Genomic DNA, 18,586 nt, shown 5'->3' on the forward strand with positions numbered 1-18,586 from the left:
GACTTTCCAGAAAGCACAGACCAAACGGCACCGCCTGTGGGCAGAGAAAGCACGCGCAGCCCCAAGCACACTCGCTGACACCCCGGGCCCACCCCCCTCTCACCGCGCGGGTGAAGGCAACGGAGGCACCCCGCGGCCGCGCGGCCAATGGGAGGCGGGCGTCCGGATCGCTGACGTGGCCGGAAAATTTCGGGCCGTCCCGCGCAAGCTCCCGCCCCCGCCCCCTCCCGCCTTTAAATCCCGCCGCCCTCCTCCTCCCCACATCCCATCTCCCACCCGGCGAGCCCACCCACCAAGCACACGCAGCGCCCGCCTCCACCACCCCACCCCTCTCTCCGATCTCAAGGTACCCTGCGGTTCCCCGCCAGTTCGTCAGAGGTTCCAGATCCGTTGGTTCCCCGTGTTTTGGGCTCTCTGCCGGTTCTGATCGTTTGCGTCGGTGGTGGTGGTTGCTGCAGGTTGGCGGCCGGCGGCAGGATGAAGGCCAAGGCGGGCTCCCGCGCCGGCGACTCCAGGTCAGTGCCCCGACCCGACCACTCGCTCCTCCTCTCCCCGTCTCGTCTCGTTTCCCGTGCTGGTTCTGCTCTGGTTCTCCTGCTGCTGCTGCTGTTTCGCGTCGGGCTTCTGATTTCTGATTCGGCTTGTTGCTGTTGTGGCGGCGCAGGCTCGCGGTGAAGAAGAGCAAGGCCGAGAAGGACCCCAACAAGCCCAAGCGGCCCCCGAGCGCCTTCTTCGTCTTCATGTGAGTCCCCCCGAAGTTCGATTCGTGCTTGCCTGCGCTCCGATTTGCGCTGTTTCTATGGTGTGGCGTGGCGTGGCGTGCTGACCGAGGCTCGTTTTGGTTTCGCCTTCGCAGGGACACCTTCAGGAAGGAGTACAAGGAGAAGCACCCCGACGTCAAGCAGGTCTCCGTGGTAAGCGTCTCGCTCCCGTTCCCTTCGCCCCCGCCTCTGTCTAGTGTTCGTTTGAACTGCTGCTGCGAGATGGGTTTCATTGTGAATCAATTCGGTGTCCTGATTTGGTTTGGGTTGGTCGAATCGCAGATTGGCAAGGCCGGTGGTGAGAAGTGGAAGTCTCTGAGTGATGCTGTAAGTGGCCTGCCTCCCCTCCCCTCCCCTCCCCTCTCTGTTACCGCTCAATTCAGTGTTGGTCTCGCCTGTCTGGTCTCAGTACTTGCTCGGCGATGCCGCCATGAAAATTTGGTCGCCCGTATGCTGGTTTACTTGTTTACGCGTCTCTGCATTTTGTCGTCCCGATAATGCTTGACCCAGTTGTTTAGTCAGATTTCCAATTCAGTCGCTATGCAATTTGTTGATCTACTGCCTGCGCTCAGTTTGCTCGTTCAGATTCACGAATCGCTCTGTTGAAATGTAGAAATTGTTCGTCCCGTGTCAATCAATTCAAACTGCTGCTGCCTGTGCCTGCTCGTTCAATTCAGTCTATGCAATTGTTGATCTACTGCCTATGCTCAATTTGGCTGTTCAAATTTATGATTCGCCGTGTTCAAATGTGCAGCCTCGATAGAATTTCTACTTCCTGTGTTCGTAAATTCAAACTGGTGCCCATGCCCGTTCCTGCATTGTTCATATATGCCCTGCCATTTCGCACAATATGTTCAACTATTCCTTTTCTGTTTATGGTTAAGTCTGTCCTGAGACCTATTGCCTTGCACTGCACTAACAATTGTCTGCTGTTTGAATGAATTGCAGGAGAAGGCTCCCTATGCTGCCAAGGCCGAGAAGCTCAAGGCCGAGTACGCCAAGAAGATCGACGCCTACAACAACCCGCAGGTAATCCCCAGCCCCAGATCCCCGTCCTCCAAACACCGCCGTCAGAACTGTCTCGCGCAGCACATGGTGGTACTGAACCGTGTTGTTTCGTGTTCTTCCCCGTTTCAGGCAGGAGAGGCGTCCGGCGACTCTGACAAGTCCAAGTCCGAGGTGAACGACGAGGATGACGGCAGCGAGGTGAGACCATCGACACCCACCCCTGACCGTTCCCTTCGTTGCTGAACTTGTCGATCAGTTCTGAACTTCTGGTACATCAAACAGTGACGCTGGTTTCTGAAACTTTCTGTGTCTGAACTTTGCCGTGTGCAGGGCGACGAGTGAAGCGGCACGCCAAGCAGCCGCAGCAGGGGGAGGGGGTCTCTGGAACGTGGCCGTTGCTGCTCATTGCTGGTGTCACTGATCGATGATGGATGTTCGCTGTTAGTTTAGCTCCATGGTAGTCCCTCCCTCTCTTTCAGGTTGCTGCTGCTGATGGCGATGATAGAAATGGTAGCTCTAGTCCCATCTATTCGTTGTCCTGGATCCGAGTGGTGAAGTTGCTAGTCTGGTTTCCTTCCTGTAGGGTCCTGTGCTCGGACCACCCTCTGTTCCTTCGTTTTTAGCATGTTTTAATTCAGTCTCTGTCGGATGTACCTAGTGTCGTGCCTGTGGTTGTTTTAAGAATCCTACCCAGATCTCAATATATATGGTGTTGAAAGGAAGCAGATCGGTCTTGATGCGTGCTTGCTTGATCCTGTCACTCTGAAATGTTTCTCTGTTTCGGTCTGTTGCTGGAATGTTGCTCTGTCCTGTGATGCAACGTTTCTGAATGCTTGCTGTGGAGCCCTACAGTCTTGATGTTTTGCTGAAATCTGAGTGATCCCATGACTTCTGTTTGTCTATTTTCTGAATATAAGATGTTTGTGGTGTAACGATGGAGTCTTGATGTTTTGTTGAAATCTGAGTGATCCCATAAGCAGTCGATGGATGAGATTGTACAGTCTTGGTTTGCTGATGCTTTTGACCACTCATTTGTGGCAGCAGGTGCTGGATCTGCGAGTAAGATTCAGTATACTGGTCATCTGGTTGGCAGCACTACCTACTCCTGTGGAGATGTTACGATCCTACTGCTGGATATGATTCTCTTGCTGCTGCTGGGTGATCCCTTTTTGTCTTGTGCCAGCGATTGTTGGAGATACTGTACTCCAGTTTGTGTGGTTGCTGCAATTCGTTCTTGCATCTGTTTTAGGTCTTCTGAAAGTTTGGATTGGATGTCTTGGTGTGCCTGTGTTTTGGTTTTGGAGCAACTCTCCCTCTTGCTAGATCTGATGGGGACATTTTGATGCTGGGAAAATGCACAACTACAGTAACCACTACACTACTTATCTGATGTGACTCACTGAGATTTCAGGGAGACAAGTCTCTGCCAGCAGCGTTTTGGGTTTGGACCTGTCCATCTTTTGGAGTTGCTGATTCTGCAATTTGTTTGATCTGGAAGCTGGCATGAGGGTTTCTATGCTTACCTGGTTTGACTGTTGTTCTTTTGGTGATGTACTGTGCTGTGCTTGCTCTTCAGTGACAGTGAGCTAACTCTTTGTTTCAGAATGATAAAAACACATTAAGAGTCAGAATGATAAAAACACATTAAGAGGCAAAACATAATTTCAAGCGCAGAAAATGCACTAGGACGCAATTCATAGAAGAATATCAAGCGTAGATATTGAAATGCACCCATTGCTTTGCTTGAAAAATGATTCTATTAGTGATTTTTTGTGGTGGAACCCTGAAGTGTCTTTGTGTTCGTTTCAATTCTGAATTATTTATTATGCATCATCTTCCTCGATTGTTCTCATTTGCATATCATCTCCCATGATTGATCTCATTTCTCCATTATCAGGAATCTTTAGTCAGTACATTGTCTCATTCTCCTTCTAGATGCGATTCCTTCTTGTTCTGCTTGGTCACATGTGAGGAGTGCATTTTGATGCTTGCGTTATGTCCCTCTCTCAGGCTCGGAACGACAGAGATCTCTACATGAGAAGTGCAAACTTGCTCAGAAATCTTTAACCATCGACCAAGGGAGCATTGTCAAACCGGATTGGTTGGCCAGATCTTCAACAGTCAAATCATTTACCAACTACCAGTTGACTGAAGTACCCTTGAGGGGTATAGCAAAATTGCTCATAGATCTTCCTGTATGCCTCAAATGTCTAGTTTTGCCTGAATTCCTACTCCAATCAGTTTCCGCCGTGTGAGGCAGTCTGATATCTCAAATGAACTCACTAAAATAAATGAATAGATAATGACTTAGGACCACCACAAATAAGACAATGATTGTTCAAAAATCCTAAAAAACCAAGTGAACACGCGATCAAATCGGATCCTAAACCATGAGACCAATCGATATGATTAAGCAGCCCACCCACTCTAGCAACTTATCAAAGGAAACTGGCTATGAATTAGTGTAAATCGCAAACTCCCAAGACCTTTATATTGCATATGGTGGTGGTGGGAGTCGGATGATGCTTTGGTTCTTGTGTTAGTGAATACGTGAACGTACTCGCATTGCAGGTGAAGAGGGACACATACACCCTTTAAAGGCTATGGTCGATGGGTATTTAAAGCATTGCAGCGTCACCAGTTGATTGGGATTTGGTTTTGCTTGGCATCGCCCAGAGTTTTCATTATGTGCTTTCCCTATTCTGTGCTCTTTGATTACGTTTTATTTATTTATTTTGTCTTCGGGATTTTAGATCTTAACATCAGCTATACAAATGTTGAAAGGAAATGGTACTAGACTCGGTTGTCTTGCTTCATGTTAACCTTGTTCCTGGACAGTTCACACAAAAAAAAACCTTGCTCCTGGACGCGTTCAACTTGTGGATTGCTTGGTGCTCTGCGCCGTCTTGCGAAAGTTTATGAATTTTCTGAGTAAAATTAGGATGTTAACCGTGCCTTATCAGCTGATGGATAAGATCATGCGGAATCTCCACGTGCTAGTTTGAAGAATCCGACCGAGATCTCAATATATATGGTGTTGAGAAGAAAGAAGTGGGCATCGATCCATGCTTGTTTAATCCCGTCCCTTCCAAAATTTTCCGTGCTTAACACCCTTGCTGGGATGGTGCCTTGTCCGATGATGAGAAGTTTCTGAATGTTTGTGGGGCAACCCGGATGTTTGCTTCAAGTCTGAATGATGGCATGATGCTATGGAAAAAATATATTCTGTTTTGTTGATTGTCTGAAGCTTAATCAGTTGATGGATAAGATTGTATAGTCTTGATTCTAGTTCTGTATCCGGTTTGTCCCTGTGAATTGTGATCTCTAGTGCTGTTGACCACTTGCTGTGGGGCAGCAAATGTTCTTGTCAAGTGTTTGTCTGTCAGCAGGTTGATCTTGCTTGGTTCTTCCAAGTTTTTTGGGACTTTTTTCTACAGCCTTTTGTTCTGTCGAGTACTTTGGGGTCTTTGTCTTTTCTTTGTTTGTGGTTGTGCACCGCTGTATCAAGTGATGAGAGCCTTCTAAAATTTCTCTCTTCTTTATATGACGGTTGCTGAAAGTTTTGAGTTGCGTGTAAGGGGACTGGAAGTGACTTCAATTCTGAACAATTTTGTGCTTCTCCGTTGATCTGGAGCTGGATCCATCTTCGTGTGATTCGAGCGTGACATCAGTTTGGCAGTACAAGATGTTGGGAAGACAACCGAGGCACGTGCTGCGGAAAGGCGTCGAGCTGTCACGTCGCTCCCGAGAACTTGACGGTGCAGGACACGGTAGTTTCTCGAAGCACGAATGATCGAGATGCGTGACACTTGTTTCACCCAACTTTTAGCATGGTATATATAAACATAATATTCTCGGCGAATCAATTGGCCGATGATCTGTAATTACATTCCATCTCCGTCGAATGTCCGTTTTTTAAATTCTTAGACCTCATACCTCAATATATGGTGATATGTATTTAAAACCCTGTATGGTACTATAAGAGTTGTCCTGTTTATTTTAGCCCTTTTTGGCTGGAATGGTGCTCTGACCTGTGATGCAAAGTCTGAATTTTTGTAGTAGATCCCTGAAGCCAACTCCACCGCGCGACCCTATCCTGTCCGGCCCCGTCCGTTCGGGGTAAAAGGGACAAAGAAGGCGGCCCAGCGCGCGACGGCCCGGACCCATCTTGCCCATTTTATGTCCGGGCCGACCCATTTCGAGCGCAAACTTCCGCCGGGTTTGGATCGCGGCGGACACCAAACGGACGCGCGTTCGTCCGCGTCGGGGCCGCGTGGCAGGCGGCCACCCACCTCCCACCCACCTACATCAATGCGCACGAGCGGGCGGCCCCACCTGTCATCCGCACGTCGAGCGGTCGCCGTCCTTCTTTAAGTGGGAAGCGTGGACGAGTCGTCGTCCACACTGCCCCACGCCACCCAGCGGCCTCCTCAAACCCCGACAACGCAGAAACCCTAACCCGACTCCTTCTCGAGCTCGCCGGCCGCCCACCTCGCCATGGGCTTCTGGAACCGCAAGGGCAAGCACGACCGCGAGGCCGGCTCCTCCTCGGGGCGCCGCCGCGGCTCCGTGAAGAAGGAGGAGCCCGCGCCACCGCCGCACTCCTCCCGTTGAGCCCCCGCGCCGGCCCCCTTCACCATTGCCCCTAGGCCCTCCGGCGAGCGCGACCGGCAGTACATCTGCGCGGACGTGTGCCAGAGGTACTGGGAGACGAGGACGCCGGTCACGTGGAGCGACGCCCACCTCCCCAACGGGTGGCACCTCTCCGCGGACCGGGTCCCCATCCAGCCAGTGCCGGCGACCGGCCGTGCACGACGCGATGAGATCAACCGCCGCCGCCGCCTCCTCCCCGACGACCTGTACTACGACCACAGGTATGCCCCCGACTCACCGCTCTGGGACACATGGCTTCAGGATGAGCACGACGTGCGGCGCGCGTCCTACTTCGCCGGCACCGTGTCGGGGCCGCGGAGGCCACGTTCAGAGCCGCGCGGGTGTACGCGGGTGCGTGGCCTGACGCCCACGCCGTCGCCTTCCCCGTCTCCGTCGCCCCCCCTCCTCGCATGACAACGGAGGAGGAGGCCCGTCTCCTGCAGCGTGTCATGGACGACTCCATGAACACGCACGACGAGCGGCAGTGGGACGGCTTGGAGGAGGCCGTGGCCCTCTCTACCGCCGGGGACGTCGCCTTCCCGGAGCTGCAGCTGGCGGCCGTCACGGGGGCCGCCAAGGAGGAGCCGATGGAGGAGGACTCGCCCGCGTTCGAGAAGCTCCTGGGCCAGGGGTGGGGCTGGTCGTGCACTGCGCCGGAGATGGCCGCCGACCTGGGCGTGAACTGGTGCCCCACTCCGGAGCGGGAGGCCTCGCCACGGGAGGAGGTGGTGCAGGCAGCTCCGGCCGTCCAGCCCGCCCCCGTCCACCACGCATCTCCGGCCCACCTGTGGACGCCGCCGGAGTACGTCGACCTCGTCAGTGACGACGACGACACCGGCGGCCAGTGAAGACGGCGACGGCCACGACACCGACGGGCGCGGCAGGAGCGCGCGGGAGGCGGAGGCGTTTTTTTATTTTGTTTTATATGTTAATTATGAAAAATGGGCCTTTTAAGTGGCCGTGGAAACTGGGCCGTTTTGTGGCCGCCCCCTATATATATTTTATGTTTTTTTAAAATGTGTTTATTTAGTTTTTTAGTTATTTCGTTTTAGTTTTAATATTTTTTTTATTCACGTCCACCCCGGACACGATTTGGGGTGCGGCCGTGCGGTGCGCGCACGCACGACCCATCTGACAAAGGCGGACACGGGCGAACCCATCAGCGCCCCAAAGGAACAAAATCCGGCCAATCCGGACGTCCGTTTGGGGTCGTGCGGTGGAGTTGGCCTGAAGTCTGTAGTGTCTTTGTGTTTGTTTCAAGTCTGAAGTACTACTATTCATCATCTCCCATGATTGATCTCACTTGTTTATCACCTGCCATGATTGTTCTCATTTGTCCACCATCTGGATGTTTAATTAGTTGATGGATAAGTTTCTGCATTGTCTTGGAAGCAATTGTTGGAGGTGTCAGTAAAATTCAGTGTTATGGTCATCCTCTGTTAGCAGTTACTCTTAGTCATGTTTTTTTTTTTTGGGATTTTGCCTATTTGTCAGCAGTTGCTTTTGGTTATGTTAGTACTTTGGGACTTTGGAGTTCGTCAGCAGTTGGGATCTTGGATCTCAACATCTGCTTTCAAACTGTTGAAGGAATGTTAGAAGGCTAATACTCCCTCCGTTTCTAAATACTTGTCTTTCTAGTCATTTTAACAAGTGACTACATACAGAGCAAAATAAGTGAATCTACACTCTAAAACATGTCTACATACATTCGTATGTAGTAGTCATTCAAAATGTCTAGAAAGACAAATATTTAGGGACTGTTTGGCAACCCGCCGGCTCCTCAAAATACGAGGAGCTGCGGAGTCAAAGGACTACGGCCCTGTTCGGTAGTTATCCACTCCCAGAATCTGTGGAGCGGCCAATCTGCAACTCTACGAATTTGTACTGCAGCTCCGCCAACTCCCGGAGCGGAGTTGTGGAGCGGAGCATTACCGAACAGCCCCTACAGCTCCATCTTTTTTAACTACAGCTCCGCCAGCTCCCGGAGCGGAGCGGCGGAGTGAAGGGGCTCCGAACGGGGTGTTAGGAACGGAGGGAGTAGTTGTCTTGCTTCATGTTAATCCTGCGTATTATGTGTTCCTGTATTACCTCAGGACCAGACTGATGGGTGCTCTGCACCGCCATGTGAAAGTTTCTGAACTTTCGGAGCGGTACTCTGTAGGAACAGAGCCCTCGCTGTTGATGGATAAGATCATGGAGCATCCTCCATCTGCCCCACACAGATGGGCTACAAGCGCACACACACACTTACGGCCCAAGGCCACTGCTATCAAACTGCATGACACGGTACTTGCAGGTGTGACACTCTGGATGGCTGGTACTTGGATTGGATGCACAAGTATCCTCGTCTCGAGAGATTTTTGAGGGGCTTTGCCGTGATGAATAGTCCCCTTTGCTACTTGGTTCACTTCTCCATGGAGACTGCATCAACTTTGGAGCCGACCCTTGGTGCAAATGGCATAACGATCCAATGACCCTAATCAAAGTTGCCGCTGTCTTCGCTGGTCATATATCTTCCTGTATGCCTCCAATGCCTAGTATTTCCTGAGCTCCAACTCCAATCACCTACGACCATTTTGAGGCGGTCTGGCATCTCAGAATGAACTCGTTGAGATGATAGTCTTATCAGAAACAGAGAAAAAGTACAAAACTAGAAAAATAGAAAAAGACATAGAACCACCACAATTAAGACACATACTGTGAACAAATCCTAAAAGCCCAAGTGAACGCAAGATCAAATCGGACCCTAAACTACGAGGCCAATCGATACGGTTACGCAACCACACCCATTCTAGCAACATATAACAAATCAAGCTGGCTATGAACTAGCGTAAATCGCCAAATCCCAAGCCTTTATGTTGGCATATGGTGGTGGTGGGAGTGGGATAATGTTTTTTGGTCGTTGTGTTAGTGAATGCATGCCCATACTCGCATTGCATGTCAAGAGGGACATGACCACCGTTTAAAGGCTCATGGCGATGTGTATTTAAAGCTCCTTATCGTCACTAATTAATTGCAATTTGGTTTTGCTTGGCGTAGTTTTCATCATGTGCTTTCCCTACCACGTGCTTCATCAAATTGGAATTTTAGTTTTGAGTTTTGACATGTGGGAGTCCCATGTTTACACCACTTTATTTTCTAGATTTATATTTTCCGTTAATAAAGCATTGAACAGTAGAGATCTCCAATAGATCACCATTTTGAACGCGATTTTCCATGATACAGCTTGATGATTGTTTCACACATGCGGCGACATTTTCAACACATAAATAAATAATTTAAGAAATCTAAAAATTTAGTTTTTATAAAATTAAGAAATTAAGAGGAAAATGCTTAAAGAGTAATTATTAAATCCTAGACTTTGTTTGCGGAATTGCTGGGGAAACTATTGTAATATTTTTTGTGAAATCCACCCTCCATAGCACTATAGTTTTTGCACCTAGGTCCTCTAATTGAAAACAAACTAACGAACCAAGTCAAACACAAATATCACTATAAGAGTGTGCATCTTTTTGCACAGATAGCATCGCAACGACGGTCCCTTCATAAGATATACAACCCGGCCCAACACAAGATGCAAGGTGAAATAGCTTTTGGATGGAGTGCGCCTTTTGAATTTCTGTGGCGAAATCATGAAGTCTGGGTATAGTCTGAATGCTCATGAGTCATCTCCCATGATTGGTTTGGTTTGTCCATTGTTTTAACCTTAATCAGTTGAGCGGTAGGATTATACATTGTCTTAACTTCTCGTTCTGGATCCTTCTTGTGATCAATACTGCTTTTGACCAGTTTTGTCTCGCATCAATACATTGGTTCTCTGTACAGTAACCACTACACTACTTATCTGATGTGACTCACTGAGATTTCAGGTAGACAAACATTTCAAGGAAGACCGTCCCTCTTTTGGAGTTGCTGATTCGGCAATTTGTTTGATCTGGAATGGAAGCTAGCATGAGCTCCCGCCCACGTTTTCTGTCTACAATACAAACCTTTGGACAGAGGTTCTCTATGCACCTGGTTTGACTGTTGCTCTTTTGGTGATGTACTGTGCTGTGCTTGCTCTTCAGTGACTGTGAGCTACTCCCTCCATTCCAAATTACTCGTCGCAGAAATGGATGTATCTAGAACTAAATTACATCTAGATACATCCATACCCGCAACAAGTAATTCGGAACGGAGGGAGTAACTCTTTGTTTCAGAACGATTAAAAACACATTAAGATGCAAAAAAGAATTTCAAGCATGGAAAAAACACTAGGATGCAAAATCCATAGAAGAACTTCAAGCGTAGATACTGAACTGCACCTACTGATTGCTCGAAAATTGATTCTATTTTGAATTTTTGTGGTGGAAACCTGAAGTGTCTGGGTGTTTGTTTCAAGTCTGAATTATCTATTATGCATCATCTCTCATGATTGTTCTCATTTGGCTATCATCTCCCATGATTGCTCCCGTTTCTCCATTATCTGAATCTTTAATCAGTACATTGTCTTATTCTCCTTCTAGATCCGATTCCTTCTTGTTTTGTGATATCCACTGCTTGGAAACATGTGGGGAGTGCTTTTTGCCGCTTGCGTTATGTCCCTCTCCCAGGCTCGGAACGGCAGAGATCTGTTCGCTGCAAATTCTCCCCAGTGTACGACTAGCTGAGAAGTCCAAAGTTGCTCATAAATCTTTAACCATCGACCAAGGGGGCTTTGTAAACTGGATCGGTTGGCCAGATCTAACGGGTCTCGGTTACCAACTACCAGTTGACTGAAGCACCCTTGATGGGTATAACAAAATTGCTCATAAATCTTCCTCTATGCCTCCAATGCCTAGTTTTGCCTGAATTCCATCTCCAATCAGTTTCGGCCCTTTGAGGCAGCCCGACATCTCAAATGAACTCACCAAATGACGGTCTTATCACCAACAAGCATAGGATAAATAAATAAATAGATAGATAAGGACTTAGGGCCACCACAGACAAGACATTGATTGTTAACAAATCCTAAAAAACCAAGTGAACGCAAGATCAACTAGGATCCTAGACCATGAGACCAATCGATATGATTAGGCAGCCCACCCACTCTAGCAACTTATCAAAGGAAACTGGCTATGAATTAGTGCAAATAGCAAACTCCCAAGACCTTTATATTGGCATATGGTGGTGGTGGGAGTCGGATGATGCTTTAGTTGTTGTGTTAGTGAATACGTGCACGTACTCGCATTGCATGTGAGGAGGGACACATACACCATTTAAATACGTGCACGTACTTAAAGCATTGCAGCGTCACCAGTTGATTGGGATTTGGTTTTGCTTGGCATCGCCCAGAGTTTTCATGATGTGCTTTCCCTATTCTGTGCTCTTTGATTACATTTTATTTATTTATTTTGTCTTCGGGATTTTAGATCTTAACATCAGCTATAAAAATGTTGAAAGGAAATGGTACTAGACTTGGTTGTCTTCCTTCGTGTTAGCCTTGTTCCTGGATGCGTTCTCTGTCAACTTGCGGATTGCTCGGTGCTCTGCACCAGGCCCGTACATCTACAGGTGCAAGTGGAGCCGCTGCACAGGGCCCCCAAAAATCTGAGGCCCCCGTATATATATATCCTTAAACTGCCAAAAAAATAAAGTGCTGCCCCAGCCCAACGCATGTCAATTAATCCACCAAGCCCCAACGGAACAACAGGCCCATAGCCCAACTCATCTCTCTCACGGAGAATTCCAGAAGACTGAAGACGGATCGAATTCCCCTGTTCTTTTCTCTCTCTACAACTCTGTTCCTTCTTTAGTTGATCCATTGTTCTTTCTTGCATTTGTGTATCCTTGGTTTTTCTTAATTTTCTAAGATGTCTTCTAGTTCTAAACGCCCTGGTAGGAAGTATGAATCTGGGTATGAAAAACGTACAAAGAAGAAAAAAGCTGAAAATCTTATTCATTCTCTGAAGGGGTCTCTTGATAACTTTGTTGTGAAAGAACCACAAGTTTCTTCCGAAAATCAGAATATAGAGGCTGATGTTGATGATAATGTTGACAACATTCAGGTTGAGAATACTAATCCTGATGAGGCTAACCTTCATGGAAATGTCGTTGGCGCTAGTGTTAATGAAAACATGGATAGTTCACCTGATAAGAATAACATGGATGCATCTTCCGATGGTAATGCTTCTTTCCGGCCAGATATATATGATCCAAGGAATTGGGATGCCCTTGACTCAAAAGCGATTGACATCTTGGTAGAAAAGGATCCCAAAAGAGATTTAACTATAAAAAAGGCCGGAAGGATAAAAATAAAAGATGCTTTTCTTCGATATTTTACACAAGAGTTCTACCAAATGGAGAGAAGTGTGATAGAGATTGGCTTGTATACTCTAGAGAACTTGACAAGGTATTCTGCTTTTGTTGCAAATTATTTCGAAAGGGGCATGGAAAGGGTCATTTGCCTAGTGAGGGTTTTAATGATTGGGCACATATTAGCATTAGAATTAGAGAGCACGAAACAAGTGCCGAACATGTTCTGAATATGGTCACTTGGTATGATTTGCGACTACGGTTGCAAAAGCATCAAACTATTAATTGTGTAGCGCAGCGACAACTTGAGAAAGAAAAGGACCATTGGAGAAAGGTTCTATTTAGAATTCTTTTGATGGTAAAATTTCTTGCGAAACACAATCTTGCATTTCGTGGTACTAACTCGACATTGTATCAAGATAATAATGGAAATTTCTTAGGCTTGGTTGAAATGCTAGCTGAGTTCGACCCAATTATTCAGGAGCATGTTAGGCGCATAACAAACAATGAAACTCATGTTCAATACCTTGGTCATGGGATACAAAATGAGTTAATACATTTGCTTGCTTCTGCAATTAAGTCAGAGATAATTAAAAAAATAAAGAAGCAAAGTATTTTTCCGTGATACTTGATTGTACCCTGATGCGAGCCACCAAGAACAAATGTCTCTGATAATACGATATGTCAATGCATCTTCGACTTTTGTTTCCATTGAGGAATCATTTTTAGGATTTTTGGATGTCAATGATACAACTGGCAAGGGCTTTTTGATGTTTTACAGGAAGAACTACGGAATCTTGACCTGGATCTAGATGATGTGAGAGGACAGAGCTACGATAATGGTGCAAATATGAAAGGTAAGAATAATGGTGTTCAAAGAAAACTTTTGGATAAAAATCCTAGAGCTTTTTATTCAGCATGTGGTTGTCATAGTATTAATTTGACACTTTGTGACATGGCAAAAACTTGTGGTAAAGCAAAGGACTTTTTTGGAATCATACAACGCATCTACACAACATTTGCTAATTCAACTAAAAAGTGGCAGATCTTGAAAGATAATATAGATGATACAACAGGATTGACTCTCAAGTCGTTGTCATCTACTCGTTGGGAGAGTCAAATAGATAGTGTTAAAGCTATAAGATTTCAGATTTCGAACATACGAGAAGCTTTACTGCAAGTATCTGATATTGATAATGATCCAAAAACTAGCAGTGAAGCTAAATCTCTCGCGAATAATGAACTTGGTGATTTTGAATTTTTAGTAGCTATTGTTATTTGGTATGAAATACTGTATGCCGTCAATCTGGTCAGCAAGAACTTACAATCAAAGGATATGCTTATTGATGTTGCTATTGAGCAAGTGTAGGGGCTAATTACCTTTTTTAATGGGTATAGAGACACTGCTTTTTGTAATGCATTGGAAACAGCAAAAGAAATTGCACTTGAAATGGAGATCGATCCTACATTTCGTCAAAAGCGTGAGATTAAAAGAAAGAAACAATTTGACGAAAACCCAGATGATGTGTTAATTTCTTCACAACCTGCACATGAATCATTTAGGAGAAAATATTTTATTCCTGTTGTTGATCAGGCTATCAGTTCACTTACAACAAGATTTGAGCAATATGAATCATTCCAAAAGAACTTTGGTTTCTTATTTACTTCTGATGCACTAAAATCATTGGATGAGAAGAGCTTAAAATCTTCTTGTAGTGTTCTTGAGGCTGCACTAAAGAGTGGGGCGAAATCGGACATTAATGGTAGTGAATTATATGTTGAGCTAAATTTACTTAAAAGTTTCATTCCAAATGATAATATGGGGCCGGTTGATATCTTGAAATTTCTTAAACGGCTAGATTGTTTCCCTAATGCAACTATTGCATATAGAATTTTGTTAACTATTCCAGTGACTGTCGCATCAGCTGAGAGAAGTTTCTCCAAATTGAAATTATTGAAGTCCTATCTACGTTCAACAATGACACAAGAAAGGCTCAGTGGGTTGGCTACTATAGCAATTGAAAATGATATACTGGAGGGGGTTGCTTATGAAGATCTAATTGAAGATTTTGTATCAAGAAATGCTCAAAGGATTGCACGCTTTGGCTAACAGAGTAAAAGATGGACTTGTAGCTCAAAATTCTAAGATTTTTCTCTTGTATTATGTAGTTCCTTGAGAAAGCTGTCCTGCTGTAGTGACTAATAAAAATAATGTTTAAATTGCCTACTTGACTTTCTTATACATGGGGCCTAAATTGTGATTTCGCTCCGGGGCCTCAATTTCCGAGGTACGGCCCTGCTCTGCACTGTTTGCGAAAGTTTCTGAATTTTCTAAGTAACATTATGATGTTTGTCAGTAACCGTGCCTTATCAGCTGATGGATAATATCATGTGGAATCTCCACGTGTTAGTTTTAAGAATCCCACGGAGATCTCAATATATATGGTGTTGAAAAGAAAGAAATGGGCATCGATACATGCTTGTTTAATCCTGTCCCTTTCAATTTTTTCCGTGCTTAACACCCTTGTTGGGAACTTGGGATGGTGCCTTGTCCGATGATGATAAATTTTTGAATGTTTGTGGGGCAACCCGGATGTTTGGTTCAAGTCTGAATGATCCCATGAAAAAAAAAACAATCTGTTTTGTTGATTGTCTGAATCTTAATCATTTGATGGATAAGATTATACAATCTTGATTCTAGTTCTGTATCCGGTTCGTCCTTGTGAATTGTGATCTGTAGTGCTGTTGACCACTTGCTGTGGGGCAGGAAATGTTGGAGCTGCCAGGAAGATTCAATATTCTTGTCATTTTTTAGAAAAAGAGGATGACCCCAGCCTCTGCATCTTGGAGATGCATGCAACCATTTTATTAATTATTCATAAAGACCTTACAAAGTTATACATCAATACGTCAGAAGCCAGTATCTTCACAACATCTGTCGCTACTCCTATCCATTGATGAAGGATGCAGAAAGTGTGAGCCGAATACCCAGACTTCTCACCTAGCCTAAAATATAAAGTCGGTGGCCCCGACCAATCCACATACCTGGTCTAGGTGCAGAAAGTGTGAGCCGAATGCCCAGACTTCTCACCTAGCCTAACATATAAAGCCGGTGGCCCCGACCAAGCCACATACCTGGTCTGGGGCACAAACCGGTTCGACGCACTCATAGGTTGTCGCCGCCGTCTTCTATCAATCCATCTTCAGAGCAGGTACTGATACATCGACCTTGCCAGCCTGTCGTCGACGCCCCCATGGCGCCAGACAATGCCTCCTCCCTACGTGCGTCCATCATCATGCATCCGCCATTGAGACTTTGCTAGGCCTCACCGCCGAGACTCCACGATGTCGATGCGTCACAGTGAATGCCGATCCACCACAAATTCAGTGGCCCCTCGAGCCTATGCACACCTCCAAGAATGACGTCCTCGAGAGGGGTACGACACGTGAGCGCCGCCGTCATCCGATCGACTGATCTAGGGTTTCCCCCCGAAGATAGCGGATAGGGGTCTAGAGCTTCTTCACGACGATGCCTTCAAAAAGGGGACGACGCAGAAAAATGCCGCCGTCGCCGACCTTGGCAACGTGCCAAGAGTAGGGTTTTCATCCAGATCTGCTCGAGGACCCTTCATCCAGCATCGTGTGCAGGGGACCGCCACCGATCACCGCCGCCGCGCATGGAGCAGGCTGCATCAGCCGGATCAGATCTGACCGGTGACCAGGCCTACCATGCCGCCGCCACAGTTGAGGCCAGATCTGATCTGACCCGACGCCGCCACAGGCGCCGTCCCGATGAGGACGCCGTCGCCTCTCTGTGGGGCCGCCACCCCGGATCCATGGATCACGGCCGCTACAGCCGCGCCGATCAGCTAGAAAAGGGCCTCGCTGCCGCCTTCCCTGGAGCCATCTGGACTTCGCTGGAGGGCGCCTCGGGCGGGCGGCGAGGAGAGGAAGGTGCTGCTGGGGAGGAAGATGCGTCGGCGGGAAGGTGGCAGCGGAGGAGAGATCCTGCGTTGGGTGGTGGTGGTGGCCGCGGCGCTATATCTTGTCATGTGTTTGTGTGTCAGCAGGTTGATCTTGCTTGGTTCTTCCAAGTTTTTTGGGACTTCTTTCTACAGCTTTTGGTTCTATTGAGTATTTTGGGGTCTTTGTCGTTTCTTTGTTTGTGGTTGTGCACCGTTGTATCAAGTGATGTGAGCTTCTAAAATTTCTCTCTTCTTTATATGACGTTTTCTGAAAGTTTTGAGTTGCCTGTAAAGGGGACTGAAAGTGCCTCCAACTGCACCTGGATTGGATCCATCTTTTTTGGCCGATTTGCGGGTGACAGGACAGCAGTCTGATCCTTCTTGCTGCCTACGGATACGATTCTCTTAGCTGCTTTCGGGTCATCCGTTTTGTCTTGTCTGCCTACGATTGTTGGACACATTGGAGTACTCCAATCCTGGCCCTTTGGTATGTTTTTCTATTCATCTTTTTGTCCGCAATGGTGCTCTGTGCTGGCATGCGAAGTCTCGGAATTATTGCAATGGAAGTGAAACCCAAAGTCTGCAGCGTCTGGGCGTTTGTTTGAAGCCTGAATTATTCTGCGTCATGTCCCCCGATTGTTCTCACTTGTCTATTACAGTACCTCCCATGATTGTTCTCGTTTGTCCACCAACTGAATCTTCAAGCAGTTGATGGATAAGTTTCTACATTCTCTTATTCTCGTTCTGGATCTGATTCCTTGTTGTGATTTACACTGCTTTTGACCTTTTTTCTGCTTCTCCGTTCACCTTTTTTTTTGCTGGGATGGTGCTCTGTCCTTTCATGCCAAGTCTCTGAAATTTTTGTAGTGGAACCCTGAAGCCTGGGTGTTTGCTTGAAATCTGAATTATTATGCATCATCTCCCATGATTTTTCTGACTTGTCAATTATCTGAATCTTAATCAGTTCATAGATAAGATTCTACATTTTCCTATTCTAGTTATGGATCCGATTCCTTGTTGTGATCTGCAGTGCTTTTGACCATACTTTTGCCTGGCAGCAACTGTTTGAGTTGTCAGTAAAATTCAATGTTCTAGTCATCTTCTGTCAGCAGTTGCTCTTGGTTCTGTTAAGTATTTTTGGGGGATTTTGCCTATTGTCAGTTTGTCACCAGTTGCTCCTGTGACTTTATATTTTGTCAGTAGTTGGGGTCTTAGATCTCCGTACCTGCTGTCAAACTCTTGAAAGGAAATGGCATAAGGCTAATAGTTTTCTTCCTTCGTTTAATTCTGCTTGTGCGTTCCTCTGTTATCTCTGGACTGGTTGATTCTCTGCATTGTCATGCGGAAGTTTATGAATTTTCGTAGCAGCATTCTGAGATCTTTAAGTAGACCTTTATATTGGCATATGGTGGTGGACTTATTAAACCAGATCGGATTGCCAGATCTTCAAGTGTACCGTTTGGATCTTACGACTATCGGTCGCCAACTACCAGTTAACTGAAGTACCTTTAACCTTGTGGGGTATAGTAAAATTGCTCATAGATCGTCCTGTATGCCTCCAATGCCTAGTTTTGCCCAAGTTCCAACTCCAATCACTTTCGGCCGTTTGAGGTAGTCCAACGTACATCTCAAATGAAGTCATCAGATGATGGTCTTAACTAAATAAATAAATAGATAAGGACTTAGGACCACCACAAATAAAACACTGATCATTAACAAATCCTAAAAACCAAGTGAACACGCGATCAAATCAGAGCCTAAACTATGAGACCATTCGATATGATTAGGCAGCCTACCCACTCTAGCAACTTCTGAAATGAAACCGGCTATGGATTAGTGTAAATCGCAAACTCCCAATACCTTTATATTGGCATATGGTGGTGGTGGGAGTGGGATGCTGCTTTGGTTGTTGTGTTAGTGAATGCG

At 46.4% G+C, this 18,586-nt stretch overlaps 1 protein-coding gene across 1 annotated transcript; it reads left to right on the forward strand.

Annotated features, from left to right (window-relative positions):
• The first annotated feature begins 269 nt into the window (after positions 1-269).
• On the forward strand, positions 270-2,494 carry LOC119302826 (HMG1/2-like protein). Its single transcript, XM_037579862.1, has 8 exons — positions 270-346; positions 459-515; positions 665-742; positions 857-914; positions 1,044-1,088; positions 1,710-1,790; positions 1,899-1,967; positions 2,100-2,494. The coding sequence occupies exons 2-8, from the start codon at positions 478-480 to the stop codon at positions 2,109-2,111; spliced, it is 381 nt and encodes a 126-aa protein (XP_037435759.1). The 5' UTR covers positions 270-346; positions 459-477; the 3' UTR covers positions 2,112-2,494.
• Positions 2,495-18,586: the final 16,092 nt, after the last annotated feature.

The sequence above is a fragment of the Triticum dicoccoides genome, chromosome 5A (assembly GCF_002162155.2).
Source record: "Triticum dicoccoides isolate Atlit2015 ecotype Zavitan chromosome 5A, WEW_v2.0, whole genome shotgun sequence".
Classification (NCBI taxonomy): Eukaryota; Viridiplantae; Streptophyta; class Magnoliopsida; order Poales; family Poaceae; genus Triticum; species Triticum dicoccoides.